Source organism: Anser cygnoides, chromosome 18 (genome assembly GCF_040182565.1).
Source record: "Anser cygnoides isolate HZ-2024a breed goose chromosome 18, Taihu_goose_T2T_genome, whole genome shotgun sequence".
In the NCBI taxonomy this organism is placed as follows: domain Eukaryota; kingdom Metazoa; phylum Chordata; class Aves; order Anseriformes; family Anatidae; genus Anser; species Anser cygnoides.
Window position 1 is genome coordinate 12458452 of NC_089890.1, and position 16564 is coordinate 12475015.

The 16564-nt window shown below is 37.1% G+C and overlaps 1 protein-coding gene across 3 annotated transcripts in view; it reads left to right on the forward strand.

Moving 5' to 3' along the window:
• The window catches only part of PAFAH1B1 (platelet activating factor acetylhydrolase 1b regulatory subunit 1), a 36267-nt gene extending 20178 nt beyond the window's left edge, over positions 1-16089 (forward strand). For all 3 annotated transcript variants that reach the window (XM_066979524.1, XM_066979525.1, XM_013193492.3), the window contains exons 4-11: positions 2102-2176; positions 3166-3372; positions 5156-5324; positions 6919-7021; positions 7789-8017; positions 9409-9510; positions 10159-10315; positions 12292-16089. In XM_066979524.1, coding sequence (XP_066835625.1) covers positions 2102-2176; positions 3166-3372; positions 5156-5324; positions 6919-7021; positions 7789-8017; positions 9409-9510; positions 10159-10315; positions 12292-12365 — 1116 coding nt within the window. In that variant the 3' untranslated portion in view covers positions 12366-16089. The remainder of the gene's footprint in view (positions 1-2101; positions 2177-3165; positions 3373-5155; positions 5325-6918; positions 7022-7788; positions 8018-9408; positions 9511-10158; positions 10316-12291) is intronic.
• Positions 16090-16564: the final 475 nt, after the last annotated feature.

The window sequence follows — 16564 nt, forward strand, 5'->3', positions numbered from 1 at the left end:
TGCTTTGAGCAGGGAGCTTTGGAGTCTGTTCAGCTTGGAAAGGGCCTTTTGAGATCACCTATTTTGTTCATAATGATCAGAAGAATGCATTTAGTTTTCACGTTTGATTTGTTTCCTGCTGTTGCGTACATCCATCCTCCCCTCCCTGTAACTAACTCATTTCCTTGACTGTGCTTATTCTTATCTTGGAATTCTGCATAAAAGCATAAACTTCCTGCAGTACAAACTAATAAAACTGAAGACTGTTCTCTTGTCACCAGACTTGAAATGGTATAAGATTGCAACTTTGGAAGCTGATTTCTCATGGTCATGTTTTGGGAACAGGAAGACAAAACAGGATTGCTTTTGTCTTTTGTATTTATCAGACAGAGCGCATGGTGGAGGTCCGTTTTGTGATGGCAGTTGGGTCAGTAGTTAAATCATTGCCTGGGACTGCTGCATACTAGTTGGTTAACGGTGTACTAGGAGGGCAGATCTAAACAGTTAATAGAAGGTGGTCAGCTCTGGTACACAGTTCACTTTGTCAGGCTGTACGGATGCTATTGACTTGGACCAGTCATTTCATGCAACTTAATTCTGTTGATTTGCCTTTGTAACGGATGATTCTTCCTTGGTATGATTTTTAGGTTGTCATTTATTAGGGCTGTGCATTTCATTTTAATTTGTTTCTCTGGAGACACCTGGAATGTATAGTAAGCCTCAATGAGATGACTTTTGATAAATCCTTGCCTCCCCTCTATCATAATTATTGTGTTGTTCTTTTTCCCAAATGCTTGGTTGAAGTATAAGTTAATCTCTCCAGTCTGCTTCTAGCATCTAATAAACAAGTAGAAATTACAAATTGGAATACCGTACTTATAATTGAAAATCCTAATACCATTCCCTTATCTGCTTTATCTATCAACCTAATTAAGTTTTCTCTTCCCAAAAGTTAAAAAGGTGATCTAAATAGGCTAGATTGTCTTGAGGGAAATAGAAAATGCAGTTACTAAAAGTTGCATATGACTTTCTTAGATGAAAATTCTGAATTAGGTGGGATTATAAAATGACAAAATAGAATTATTCTGGTATGAGATTTTCACTTTGTACATAGAATGAAGCAGTGCAGCATTTCACACACTATTCTGTGCTTCTGATGATGCTGCTTGTTTTTGTGTTGCTTTTTTCCTTGTGTTAACAGGTGAGAGGGAAAAAAAATAGTCCTTTTGCTTTTGCAATAACATCAGTTGTTCGTTGTAGCTCCCCAGTTATTCCCTAGAGCCCAAAGGAGAAAAATATTTAGAGGAAGAAAATTATCCATCATTAAAATTTCATTAGAGTTACAAAATCACTGTTGATTTTTCCAGTATCAGAGGTGTTGTTCTGTGGAGTAGGTTTAGTAGTCTGCTCTATGCTGCAGGTACAAAGGTAAAGGTGCTGGGAGAAGTTCAAGCTTGTCTTTGAGATTTGGGCACAAAACAGTGCAATGTTACGGTGGTTATTTGAGGTTAACTATGATTAAGTCTTCAAAAAAGTTCAGAATTAGTTTGGGATAAATGGTTTTCAAGTGAGATGGAATATATGTAATCCTGCTCTGGCAGCTGGTTGCCACTCTCAAACAGTGTGTGTTTCTGTGAGAAATAAAATGCATTGTGCTAACAAGTAACGCAGCTAACACGGTCTTAACGGTTGTAGGTAGGAGTTCATTAGCTCATAACGCTCTAGTTGGTGGATGTGAAAAGAAGATTGTCTTTTAGAAGCTAATTACCAGTCCTGTATGCCTTGGTCCTTGCAGTCAATGTGTGCTATATACTGTTGTTTTTATGAGGGTTAGTTGGGGCAGGAGAAGGGGAAAACCTGTAATAAAACAGGACCCAACTTACACAGAAATGCATAACACTTAAAAAGACTTCAAGTAATGAAGATCAGTCCTAGTTTTTAGATTTTATTTGCAGGATCTTGCATCATTAATCTCTGCTGCTGCTGTATTTTTAATTTGCTTCAATTTCTTTTTCTGTGGTGAAGAGATTTTTGTTAAAATGACCTGTTTGTTACTTTTGAAGAAATACCTCTGGAGGCTTTGGACCTAGAATTTATTTATTTAAACATTCCTCCCCCCTAGAATGAAGAGTTAGATAAGAAGTACGCCGGACTTCTGGAGAAGAAATGGACATCAGTTATAAGATTACAAAAGAAGGTAAGTAGATGTCTGATAGATTTACTTGTATAAAAAGTTATAACTAAAACCAAACACTCATCACTAAACAGAGTGGTACATGTTTTCCTTCTCAGACAAGCGTGGAGTTTAGAAAACACTTCAAAAATTAATTTGGATGACTTGTGTAGGGGAAAATAGCTAATTCAGTGTCGTAGAAAATGTTTTGTCCATCTTAGTACTAGTAGAAACATCCTCACAGCCTATTTATAAACATTTCTTGACTTCAGTTTATGGATTGTATGTACAATTTCTGAAGCTGGAAAGGAAAAAGGTGCCTGAAGGCAATTTGTGAATAGAAAGATTGGATAGCTTCTCCAGACAGCTTAACTGGTTTAGAAAGAAGGTAAAAACCTATGCTGCTGGGGTTTTTGGCTGTTACATTAAAGGGGAGATACCATTAACTCCAGTGCATTAGAGCAAGTGATTCTTCTGCAAATGGACAGTACAAAACTCTTTTTAGTAATGCTTCAGTGGGTTTAGAGAGTATTAAAAGCCTTAAAAATCAGTGTACTAATAATAAAGGCCTATCTATCCTAGAGGTTAATATACCTAGGATGTTATTACACCTTCAGTTTCTCTGCTGTTGGCTAACACGTGCCATCTCAAGGATACAAAAAAATACTGCAGTAGTCAGATCCCTTTTGCTTAACAAAACTTACTGCAATCGTTCGTCAAAATTAGTAAAGAAAAAACAAAACTTTGAGTTAGTTGCTAGTGCAACTTTGTACAGTGTTTGGATGAATATGATTTGGTAGAACTTCTCTTGCGAAAGTGAGAGGGGAATTAGTGGTTGATTTAGGTCTGATTTTTTTTAGTAACATCAGTGCTATTGAGCGTTGGTAATTGGTGTGGATTTTTGCTTTTCTGTGGATTTGGGAGCCAGTTGGTGTTTGGGGTATCACTATAGCTGATTTAGATCTTGGTGTAAGAGTAGAAATAAATGGTCTCTTTAAAACCCATAAACATAGGTAATGGAATTAGAATCAAAGCTGAATGAAGCTAAGGAAGAATTTACATCAGGTGGACCTCTTGGTCAAAAACGAGACCCTAAAGAGTGGATTCCTCGTCCTCCAGAGAAGTATGCATTGAGTGGACACAGGAGTCCTGTCACTCGAGTAATTTTCCATCCAGTTTTCAGTGTTATGGTCTCTGCTTCAGAGGATGCCACAATAAAGGTACGTGCTTGCTACAGAAAATTAAAATAAGGACGTCTGAGGATGAATAATATGTAACGTCAGTATTTCAGGGTGAACATGTTTTCTACCAGTGAAAGATTGTTTCAGATTCTGCTTTAGCATCAGTAGGGACGGTTCTTTCGAATATGATTCCATGTGTAATCTACAAATTATAGTTCTATGCTGGTCCTGTTAATATCTGCAAGAGTATTTAATTTCCTTTAACTTAAGAAGACTTTCCTTTGGCTTGTGAAGAAATAATAAGCTAATGTGGATTTAGGAACTGGAAAGATAAATGGTTGGTGAGGGAAGAATGCAGTTTGACTGCTCAGTGAGGAGTGTCATACAGAGTGTATAGAGATGTGATGAGAGGGGAGGAAGAATTGCCTCAAGTCATCTGAAGAAATTATTTTTAAAGCTAAGTTAGTGGTTCCACAGATGAGTTCTTAACTGAAAAATGTTTCTTCCCACTTATTTTTAAGTGGGACATGCAAGTCCCATGAATTCCCCCTGACTTTCAGGAGAGACTTTCAGTAACTCTAAATGGTTTTCATAGACGTTTATTGCAATGTACAGTGACACAAACAAATTTGTTATAGTAGGCAAGTAGCTTCTTATTTTAACATCCTCTAAGAACAAAATTGTGCATTTTGTTTTTCTTTGAATGTCACGGTTTAAGACAAATTGCCAGATAAAGGATATTTCTCATGGCTGCCATCTGTGCTGTTTTGAGAACTATTTGGAAAAGTGCTGCTCTGAAAAAGGTTCAGTAGCATATTAAATAATGTGCTTAAAAAATACAAGTTTTTCTAATAGTGGCTACTTACTGGAGAAGATTAAAACACATATCAGATCTAGTTCATGAGAAACTTTTAACTCGTTCTTGTTTCTGTGGCAGGCTTGAGCATCAAAGACTGGTCTTTTGTTCTTCAAGCAGACTGGGTCAACTGAAACAGTGACAGCTCTGCGTTTGTTAGATGTTATACAGGAGCCTAATTAGCTTTGGTTATTCTTTACTCCTTCTTATGGATACAGTGGATGAATTTCCTTATGCTGGAAACCAAGCTGCATAGCATGATTTTTGACTGTTGCATTCCCAGTGATTGACATCTGTTGGGGATGATGGATTCTTTTGCTGTTGGGTGTTTTTTGTTTTCTTTTGTTTCATTGGAATACAATTTAAAATTAAATGTCTAATTTTGTGATTGAGAGAGACCCCACAATAAAATCTGTAGGAGCTTGTTTTGTTTCAAAGGCTTTGTTTAAGGTTAGGTGATAGAAGACTGACTTAATTAGGAGGTGAGAATGGTATCCTCCAGTTACTAACTGTGCAAACATCTGTTTAATCTCTGACAAATTCTGTGATTTAGCTAATGCGTATAAATCAAACTCCTAAGAGTGGTTTGGATTATTACTAAACCTCTGCATTCTAAATGTTGTTCTTCTTTTAGACAGAATGCTAGCTGTTTGGTTCTGGAGCCACAGTAAAGACAAGAAAAAGGAGGGGGGAATTGTTAAAGAAGGTGCTTTCTGCACCACCTAGAAACAGGCTGTGTCACTAGAGTTAAGGAAACAATATAGAAAGGAATAGATCTATAGGTAACAAAATCATATTAAAATAATGCTTTTTTAATGTTATTAGGCTTTTACTGGTCTTTCTTTGTCTCTTGCTCAATTTAATTATTGAATAAGGTGCCAGACTAGCCTGCAGAGTGCAAATGTAAGGCTGGAGATCACAACGAGTAATAGGTTGCTGCTAACAGATTTTCTGTTCACTTGTCAGGTGTGGGATTATGAGACAGGAGACTTTGAACGAACCCTTAAGGGGCATACAGACTCTGTGCAAGATATTTCCTTTGACCACACTGGCAAACTATTGGCCTCCTGTTCTGCTGATATGACCATTAAGCTATGGGATTTCCAGGGCTTTGAGTGCATCAGAACTATGCACGGTAAGGTATAAAGGGAACTCATTTAGCGGTCTGTAAAGTGAAGAGATTTTCTTGATCCAGGAAAACTGCTGATGTGGAAAGAGGATATAAACCACAGTATTGTCCAAAAGAAAGAAGGGGATGTTATAATGCTTCGAGTGCTCTGTAAATGAAGTATATGTTCAGTGTCTATGGAACGAAATAGCATCTCAAATCTGCTATGCGTGATGCTGTGGGTAACTCCCCATAATGATATGGAAGTGGCAGTTGGAGCAGATTAGTTACGAAAATTAAATGTTTACCAGATAACTCTCTACTGATTTGAAGGTACAGTTTTTGTTATCTTTGTCTGCTATTTCCCTAAAGTGCTGATTCAGGAAGGAAACAGGTAAGGTGAAAAGTGTTCTATATGTACTGTGCAGTCTTTTGCTTCATATTTGTCTGATTTCATATGAATGTGCCTAGTGCATTAGTCTCAAAAAACATGGACAAAAAAATGGGAAAGTAAAGCAACCACAACAGAGATCCAGGTATTAACAGTAACTCCTCATTTTATAGTCTTAATATGAAAACATTTTTATACTGCTGCTTGTCTCATATGCTTCTAATGTCATCTTGTAGAAGTGGTGAGTAGGAATAAAGAATGTTTGAGACTTGTATAAGAATAAACACACACACCAAAGAAAAACAGAAAGCTGTTGACTTTTTATGCGTACAGTTCTTCAAACACCACAGAACACTATTGTAGATAAAGAACAGATGTTGCAGTGGAACATGGTACACAGCTGGGTGATGGTGAGAAAATAAAGTAGTGTTCCAGTTCTTTTTTTTTTTTTGCAGTCTTTAAGCATCTCTATATGAACACACATGCAGCAGGTATAATTTTATGAACTGGATGTTATAATGTGAGCATGGGTGAAATAGTTCCATGTAGGTCAATTTCAAGTAAAATGAAATAAATTATATTTTCAAGGGGAAATTGTACAGTACATGCACTGAAACTAGTATTCTCTGACACTTTAGAACTTCAGATACTTGGTTACCAGTGTAGCTGCTTTGTAGTTCGAGTCCAGCAGTCTCAACAGTAAAAGTTGCTTTCATGTATGTACAACTGGTTCTTACTTGGCTCTTGAATCAGTGCAGTATGGTATCTTACTAATATCTAATATCAGATGCTGGAAACATTCAGTCTTCTAGAATTATGCACATACAGTGAGGTTTGGCATGCTTTCTTGCTGAAGACCTCTTTTCCTTTGAGACATCTTCTGCATAGTGCATCAGAATACTGTAAGCAGACCTAATTGATAATTTCAAATATAGTCACCATAGCAGCTCTCTTCTAAACTGCCAAGCTTTGTAACTGTTACAAAGGAAATTTTGCTTGCAGTGGTGAATGTCTATTTTTAAAACATCTTAAAATTTTTTTTTGAAACAATCCTAAAGGTTGCTCAATACCTGGACTGTATGGTAAATTTACATTTAAAGATTATTCCATAAAATGTGCTAAAGGCTACTGCTATAGCTACTTGCTCAAGATAAATGAATAGCAAGTCCTATATGCTCTGTAAAAACAATATTACGGTACCACTTAATAAAAGTTTGTTTTTGTTTTTAGGTCATGATCATAATGTTTCTTCAGTAGCCATCATGCCCAATGGAGATCATATAGTTTCTGCCTCAAGGGATAAAACTATCAAAATGTGGGAAGTCCAAACAGGGTAAGTGCAATTGTAGTTAAACATAACTACCTAAAGAAAACACACAAAAAAAGCACTTTTTAAAAGGAAGTGGGCCAACATGCATTTTGAATGTCAGCAAGACTTTTTTTTTTAATTGAGATATGGTATTATGCTCTTTTCAATTATAAACTGAAGGCTTCTGCCTTAAATCTTTTAAGTACAGGGTTTTCATAGCTGCTAATTAAAGGTAACCAGCTTTATCTTTCTGGGAGCTATGGAGGTATAACACTAACTCAGGACCAGGTAGGAATATAAATACAGTGGTTAACTGCAAGTTTAAAGAATATGACAGGAGGGAGGAGAAATCTGTTACCTTTCTTGCCACAGGGGAAGAATTTGAATTTTAAATTTTTTTTAGCCTTATTGCTTATTTCATTCTTCAGTAGTCTCTTTAATTCATCCATTGGCTCAAGGTTGTGGGTGAAGGCTATCTGAATGACTTGTAAATCTGTGTTCTTAAAATACGTATTTAATGCAAACTGGGGTGTCAATTTTATTTTTAGCCCCCCAGCTTCCTGTTTTTTAGCTTAATAAGTATTTGCTTGTTCTTAACTGTTGCTTCTTTCTCATATGAACTTCTTACCATAAACTGTTTTTATGGCCTTGTACATCAGCCAGAACTGACATGCATGCTAAAATAGCTTAGCTTAACTTCTAGGAGTAGGTCAACTGCCCTTAAATTTCAAAGGCATGTATAGTGGTTTTACTGCAGTGTTAATTACTTTCTGTTTCTCTGTTTTAAATAGTTACTGTGTGAAGACTTTCACGGGTCACAGAGAATGGGTGCGCATGGTGCGGCCTAACCAGGATGGCACCTTAATTGCCAGTTGTTCTAATGACCAGACAGTGCGTGTTTGGGTGGTAGCGACAAAGGAATGCAAAGCTGAGCTCCGAGAACATGAGCATGTGGTAGAATGCATTTCCTGGGCTCCTGAGAGCTCATACTCCACCATATCAGAAGCTACGGGATCAGAGGTAATGTTTCCAATGCTAATAAATGTGAAACTACTATGCTTTGTTCTCAAAATATTTGGCAGGTACAGCAGGTATATGAGGGGTTTTTGCTGGTTATACTTGATATACATTAATCCCCCCTCTTGGCTTCATAGGCTCAGTGCTTTTGTGCTTTAACAGTAAGATGCACTAACGAAAGTGAAGTTTAGAGAGAGGCTATTTCTGAGGTAGAGAATGGAACCGTGTTCACATACCTGTACAAAGAAACGTGGAAGGTAGCTTATCTAGCATAACATGAAGTTTATAAGGATCCTAGGCAAATGAAAGGTGTAGGGGGAGTAGCAAGTTAGAAATGAAGCTACCTTGGATGTAATTGAAAATGTTATTGCATTTGAATTAAGCTTTGACCTCAGTTTCCTAGTGTGCAGAGTTAATGAAATGAGAAAACATTCTTTTTAAAAAAAAGCATTGGTGTGATCATGGATACATATTCTGTCGTTTGGCCATTAAATCTTTAAGAAAGGCTTACTAAAGGTCAGCAAAAATTTTCCTTTTAAGGATGACAAAGTGTAGAAGAAATTAACTTTTATTTCTAGTTTAAAGAACACAACAAACATTTCTACCCTGCCCATAAAGAACCTGAATACCCCAGGAGAAAAGCAGATACGCTGAAGGCAGGAACTTGTCTACTGATGGATCTTACAGATTATTTCAGTCAAATTTTACTTGCATCCTTAAAAGATTCTTACAATCTTTTAATTAAGAGTAATTAAAGCTAAATTCCGAATGTTCACTTCGTCTTGCAGTGATAATTATCTGAAGTGGTGTCTCCACTGCCCTCTGCTGGTCTGATCAACTATATATGTCACATTACAGTAGTTAGCTTTGAGCAAGAAGCAAGTTAATATTAAATTCACAATTGAAGCATTTCAAGTTCTGAGAATTAAGTGTTTCATTCATACTTTGCTTGGTATCGAATGGCAATAAGCTCAGAGTAGGGACTTTCCAAAAATTCTTAAATTGCTTCATTACTTTTTATGAAGAATGTGGACACAAAGGTATGTCTGAACTTCATACTCGTTTGTCCTGAGATGTGTAACTCTATTTGAACCGCACCTACCACTGTATTCAATGTCTTGCAGTAGGCAAGTTTGGATTCAAAGTATTTTTGGTATATGAGTAGGACATAAAATTAATTCTTTCAACAGATTAATTCCTTTCATTTTTTGTTTATTTCTCCTAGTATTAGCAACAAAATGCCTGTGAATCCTAGCTTTAGCATTGTGTGTTTATTAGTTGTAAGCTGTCCTATAATCTAATTTTTCTACTAAGAAATAGCACTCAAAGGATCTGCTTTCTCCCTCTTCTTTCCCCCCTGTATATGCCATAACTTAAAACATAATTTTCTGCAGACTAAGAAGAGTGGCAAGCCTGGGCCTTTTCTGCTGTCTGGATCCAGAGATAAGACCATTAAGATGTGGGACATTAGCACTGGCATGTGCCTTATGACACTTGTAAGTTTATTGGTGTTTTTCTGGTGGTGATAGCTGTGTACTTAACTCCAACTTTAATGTAGTGAATTATCTTTTTTTTTTGTAGAAAAGACAAAGTTGTTGTAATAAGGCGCACACTGGAAATAGACAATTTCAATGGCTTCTGTATTTCAGCTCTTGTTGCTAAGAAATACTAAGAATTTCAAAATACGTAGTATAAATGCAGGAGCATGGTGGTGTAGTTGTTATAATTAGTAGCTTGATTTGTCAGTGGAAATGCTGATAATCAGCTGAATTTTGTCTTCAGTGGAATGTCGTATTCTTTCAATGTGGTGGTCTTCCCGTGGGCTATGGGCTGTTGTTTTCCTGCCTGTATTCAGGTTGGACTAGATGTCAGTGCTGGGGGTGGGGAGCAGGATTGGTGGAGATCACATGAGAACCGCTGTTTGTTTGCCTTCAAGGACAGGAACTCACATTGTTGATAGTGCTGATATAATAAATGTAATAATAGAAACTGAAGGTAAACCTCGAATTCTAATAGGTTTTAGAAAAATAAATGATCTCCTTGCAGGAGCAGAGCAAAGAATTGCTCAGTTTGTCATAGCGTAAATTGTAGAGTATTCAGCCTTAAAACATGCATCTGCTCACTAATGTCTCTTTGTGCTTAAGGTGGGCCATGATAACTGGGTACGTGGCGTTCTGTTCCATTCTGGGGGGAAGTTTATTTTGAGCTGTGCTGATGACAAGACTCTACGTGTCTGGGACTTCAAGAACAAACGATGCATGAAAACCCTCAATGCGCACGAACACTTTGTTACCTCTTTGGGTATGTATTGTTCCACAGTACTTATTGAGACATTCAGAACCAGAGATACAAATTTTTCTACATCTTCACCAGCTGAAGTTGAGTACCAAGCTAGACATTCACATTTTGGGATTCCAGTGAAGTTTTGTGCTATATGTATCTTAGTCATATAAGGACAGATAGGAATTTAGAGTGTTAAGTTTTTTTCCACTTCTGCTGCCAGTGTTGCACGTTGGACGAAGACATTAACTGTCAAGGTGTTCTGGAACCCTTCATTGCTGAGTGTGCAGGGATTTGGGGCAGCGCTGTGTTACAAATGCTTGCCAACAACAAAAAAGGCAGGGGACGAGGTAAAAGAGTCAGGAAATAATGTTAATTGTAATTACTGGGCATTCCAGTTTAGTATTACCAGAACTTGATAGATGTCAGTTCCCCCCCCCCCCCCACCCTAGCAAAAACACTCCTCACTCAACAAAACTAGCTTTACTCTGGAATCTTCTGTATTGTTTCTTTCTCTGTACTCCTTGGGCAGTTTCTAGTTTCTTCATTAAAGCTGTGTATGCTAGGTTAGCAGTGGACCTGGAATTGGCTACTAAGGTTTTCTAATAAAACTAGTAGTTCTAATCAAGATTCGGGGTTTCTGACTCAACTTCACTCTTAATTTATTGAAAGCAGCTGATCAACAAGGGCTAAAGAAAGGTTAAAGAACATAAGTGTTAACATTAGATCCTTGGAATTGTCTGTTTCAGTTCATGGATTTATTTGCTGAACCTTTTCTGTACAATTAGGTGTTCCGAATCATAGAATCATTTAGGTTGGAAAAGACCTCTTAAGATATCTGGTCCATCCTTTAATCTAGCACTGCCAAGTCCAACATTAAACCATGTCACTAAGTAGTACGTGTACATGTTTTTTTGAAGACTTTCGGGGTTGGTGACTCAACTTCTTCCCTGGGCAGTCTGTTCCAATACTTCACAACCCTTTCAGCGAAGAAAATTTTTCCAGATATCCAACCTAAACCTCCCCTGGTGCATTTCAAAGCCAATTCCTTCTGTCTTTCACTTAGTGCTTGGAAGAAGAGACCAATCCCCACCTTGCTTATAGCTTGCTGTAAGGTAATTGTAAAGTGTGATAAGGTCTCCCCTGAAACGTCTTCTCTCCAAGTTAAACAACGCCAGCTCCTTCAGTCACTCCTCACAAGACTTGTTCTCTAGACCCTTCACCAGCTTCATTGCCCTTCTTTGGGCATGCTCCAGGGCCTCGATGTCCTTCTTGTAGTGAGGGTCCCAGAACTGAACACAGTACTTGAGGTGCGGCCTCACCAGAGCTGAGTACAGGGGAACGATAAGTTCCCTAGTCGTGCTGATTCGGATCCAAGCCAGGATGCCATTGGCCTTCTTGGCCACCTGGGCACACTGCTGCCTCATATTCAGCCGACTATCAACCAATACCCCCAGGTCCCTTTCCAATTGGCAGCTTTCCAGCCATTTTTCCCCCAGCCTTTTGACTCTTGACTCTTCATGGATAAACTTGAGTACTGTCTGCTGACCCACCCAGTCCAAAACTTACTTGCATATATGACATAATTTGGGATCTCGTGAGCAACACTACACTTTTTTTTAAACATCAGCTCTACTGTCTACAGCAAAAAGCAAAAGTTTCTTGACTTCTGATTCTAAACTTATATGTAAATAATGATGTTGTCTTCCGGTAATGTTCAAGGGCTTTATCACTTTTGAGGTATTTCAGACTTGTCTCTGTTATAACTTGATCAGATTTCTTTTCCATGGAAGCTCCTTTATAACTGAACTGAAAATAGATTTTCTTGCTTCACAAAACTTTACATTAGAGAATTTGCCTTCAAAACTGGATATGCAGAACTTTGAAATTTAGTCTTTGAAACGGTGTCATTTTTGGGGGAAAAGTAATGGCATTCAGTGAGAGAGGGAAATACTAAATTGCATTCATTCTTAACATACACTTTTCTTTCCTCACAGATTTCCACAAGACGGCACCATATGTGGTTACTGGAAGTGTAGATCAAACAGTAAAAGTGTGGGAGTGCCGTTGATTGAATTCACATTTGACCCCTTTTTCCTCTGGATGCACTCAGATACCATGGTTACCCATTGAGCTCTGTTTAAATAAATATTGTCCTTTCATGTAAATTATTCTGGATGTAGATTGAGCTTATTAAATGTTACACACAAAGTATTCATGCATGGTGAATCCAAATTGTATACTGTAAATTTACATACGTTGTCTAGAAGTACCATAGGTTTAAGAACATGGGCTGGCATTGGTCACATCAGACCTAAGAAGGCAGAAGTTGGATAATTGAAAATAGGGCACTTAACTGAATAGTTGACAGTGTCGTTCTATGTCGGATAATTATACCTGTTTTTCTTTCTGCTGTCTGTTGGTGCCTGAATTGGTGACCTCATTTGGGAAAAGTTTTGTAGGGCTCTTTCAGAAATGTGTATCTATGTAACATCACTTAAGTGTGCTTAATAAATCTTCTCTAAGAATACTAGATAATATGGCTGCAATTCAGAATCTTCTGAACCTTATATGTAATTAATGGAAATTAATTAAACTTTGGAATATTTGTCATGAAACATTTGCCAAATCAACAGAATACACTTGTTTTGGCCTCCTATCACACAAGGGTTGGTATATTTATATAACTGTAAACCTGAAATAAGACAACAAATCTTAGTAGCAGCTGATGTGATAAATGTATTTATTTTTTATTTGGTCATTCAATGGTTAAGCTGTGCTGTTAAACTAAGTTTAAATGTTTTTTTTTAATGCTAGACGAACTTCCAGGAGGAGTTGTCCATCCCACTAGAACTTAGTGATCTAATTTCCAATAGAGCTTAATCTCCCAAATGACTGCCATGGTACAACTTGCTGTTTGCTTTCAATGTTTGTTAGAGATGTGCAATTCCTATTACACAAGAGTATCAAAGTACACTTCCCTTATATTCACATGCAGGAGGTTTGGGGTATGCAAAGGTTTCTTGTTTTCTTTAGTGCCTCCTTGGAAACCCTTTTGAATATGAGGTTATATTTACCTTGACAAGACAATGTGGCTTGAATAAAAACTTAGTGGTTCGCATACTGAGAAATCTTGGGATACAGTATTTAAATGCTTTAAAGAAAGCACTAAATACCTTGAGGATCAGATTATAATGGCAGATACAAATTGATACAGGCTTCTAAAAGAAAAAGAAAACACCATCAACAAAACCAAGTCCATCTGTTGGAATGATCCTATCAAGTAAACTTTTAAAAATGAAAAAATAAATCATATCAACAAAACTAGCCCAACTTGGTTATTAGTATTTGCATTGTCTGGTGTATACAATTTTTAACTTGCATATCCCTAAAGTTATAAATTTTGACCTGCAGTGAATGAAAATATTATAAATTAATGTTTTAATCACCATTTTGTGACAAATTTCATTATAGATAACTAAGAATTCCAATACTTACTGAACTAACCAGGTCTTTTTAAAAATCCACTTTAAAATTTCCAGTATACTGAAGTACCAGTCTGATATTTTAACAGATGAAATTGTGCTTTTTTATTCATTTTGTTTAATACATGGCTTTTTAAACTGTCCCTTTTAAAAATAAAAATCCTTGACCAACATAGGGTTGTCTGGAGGGTGTACACACTAAGAAATTGGTGAGGGGTATAGTGGTTAATTTCCTACAGTCGCCCCCAAGAAGGATCCTTTCTTCTGCATGGAGGAGATGGATTTCAGTATTGTTTCCCTGCATAGACTTGCCTTTGGGAAGGGGTGGAGGAAATGGAGTTCTGATGTGTGGGTTTTTTTTGAGCCAGTTTAAGATTCAGGCTAACTTCTTAAATCCAGTGGTTTACGTAATTTTCAGTGTGTGTTTCTGCACTTAAGCATGCACAGATAAAGTATTTCTTTCTTTGTTAGCTGCTTGGACTGGAAAAATTTGCTGCTCTTTGTCTATTCAAGAATTCCAGATACACAAGTAGTGCATCTTAAAATTCCTCAGTGCATCTGCAATTGTTAAGTAATAAGTCCGTTTAATTCCTGATAGGACCTAGAAACTTTATTTAAGTATAACAAAAAACCACACTCATGTACATAACTCGTAAACATAACTGAGAAATTAAAGGTACCTATTAAGTGGAAATTGTCTACTGCATTTTTTTCCCTGTAGTATACAACTATACACAAGGGCAAACAACTAACTAAAGTCATGTAAGCAGCATCTAATTGCTTGTGTGAAACACCCTGCCAAGTACTTCTGTAGTGCAGTTTGCAACCTTCTCCTTTAATAAGCAGTGAATAATCTCAGGGATGGTCCTGAATGGATCAAAAGTTAAAGCCCTGTTTAGACAAAAAAGTGAAAGCCACAACACAGGAGTTGGGTTTGTGAGGGTTTCCTGCAGTGTTGCTCCTTGATATTACACTGTGTTGAACTTTTTCACTGTTTGCAACGTTTTCTGTCAGCTGTCTAATCCTGTGCCTTTCCTGTGATAACAAGTACAATAATGAGGTTACCGGTTTGGATAACAAAATAAATCTATTAGAGCATTTAAGAGGTTCACTGCTTTGTCACTTTCCGTACTAGAATTGGCATTTCTTAAAAAAATAACTATATATAGACTGTGTTACCAAATAGACAATACAGACTTTTTTGGGGGGTTAAAAACAGACAGACATTCCAGTGCCACACTGACATAATGTGCCCAGGAAGTCTTAGATGCATTCTAAAAAGTGCAACATTTATTGTGGTTTAGACATAATCTGGAAGTTGATGTTTTATAGCATCTTGCACTTTAGAAGATTTAAAAAAAAAAAATACCGTCCTGCTTTTGTGTATGGTGTGACCAATGATGTGCCCGGGGCACTAATTAAAAAGAAAAAAAAAAAAAAAACCTAGTTGCTAGCAAGTTGTCCAAGGGCTGTGGAGCACTGTAGTATTTTGAAAGCTTTGGCTATAGACTCACCAAGCCCAGTCTTACTGTCAGTACCCTGCTTCTCCTGTTTGCCTCCTCCTGTTTTTATGTGAACTGCCTGATAATATCACTCTTAAATGGCTTTTGACTCGTATGAAAGCTATTTAAAAGAAAAAGATACTTTTTTTTTTTTGTAGACAGTGGTGGCTTGATAATCCTTTTAATGATTTGAGTATAAAGAAAAAAATACTAAGGTGAGTGAAGGAAAAACGCACTTAGAATGAGTTATTTGCTGTCCAGCTGTACATAAAGTCCAGTGTATTTTTGAAAAGTCAATACCAAGAATCTTCTAGCAAAGAATACGTGCATAAAACGGTAGGGATAAACATATTAGGAGTGGGAAAGGTTGGGTTGGATTTACAAGTCACAACTGGATTTAACTGGCCTTTATATCTTTCCACTGTGTCATGTAAGTAGCTGCTTTCTTGTCCTACCTATCCCTCAGGCTTCCCCAAGTTCATTCTGAAGATAAGCGAGCAAAATCTTCAAGTTTTAGAAGTTGATCCTGACATTGACATGAAGGCAAACGTTGAATTTTTCGTAAGAACTATGTTAGAGGTTGCAATTGGAGAAAACAGTTCCCAGACTGTAGGAGTTAACTGAAGATATGACACAATTAAAAACAAAAAACAAAAAAACAGTAAAGGAATGTATATAATACTGCTCTGTGTTTTACAGTAAGATTTGTTGCTCTCAGACTGTGTAAAACAAAATTTATTCATGTTTTCTGCATATTAAAAAAATCTTATTGTACCAATTGGTAAACTATTAAATGCATATAAAACTAGATGTGTTTTTGTTTCCTTGGATGCAAGAATTAAAACTATTTTGAAAACAAGTTACCGGTGTTCCACCCATCAGATTTTGCTCCACACTGCTTTTTCTTGTAACCTGATTTTAATTCAAATTGTACATGAGTAAGGAAATGTAAGGCATTTTTAAGGCAGATGGTTGCAGTTAGGCTATTCTGAGGTTTTGTTGGTGAATATGGTAAAGTGAGATTTTATTAAAATGTATGCAAACTTAAAAAGCCAGTTTCCTCTCTGATCTGAAGGTTGTTGTTTTTAATGCTGTACCGAGTGGTTTCGCGCTCCCTAATGCCGCAGTGCTGAGCCCACAGGAGGAGGCGCGCGCCGTGGGCACCGTGCTAGGAGGCCGCTTTGACTTTTCGGCATAGTAAGATTTTCTGTGATGAAGTACATTTGGAGCAGAATTTACTGAAGTTGTTGGGTAGAACCCCCCATGTCTCGTACTGCAGGTGT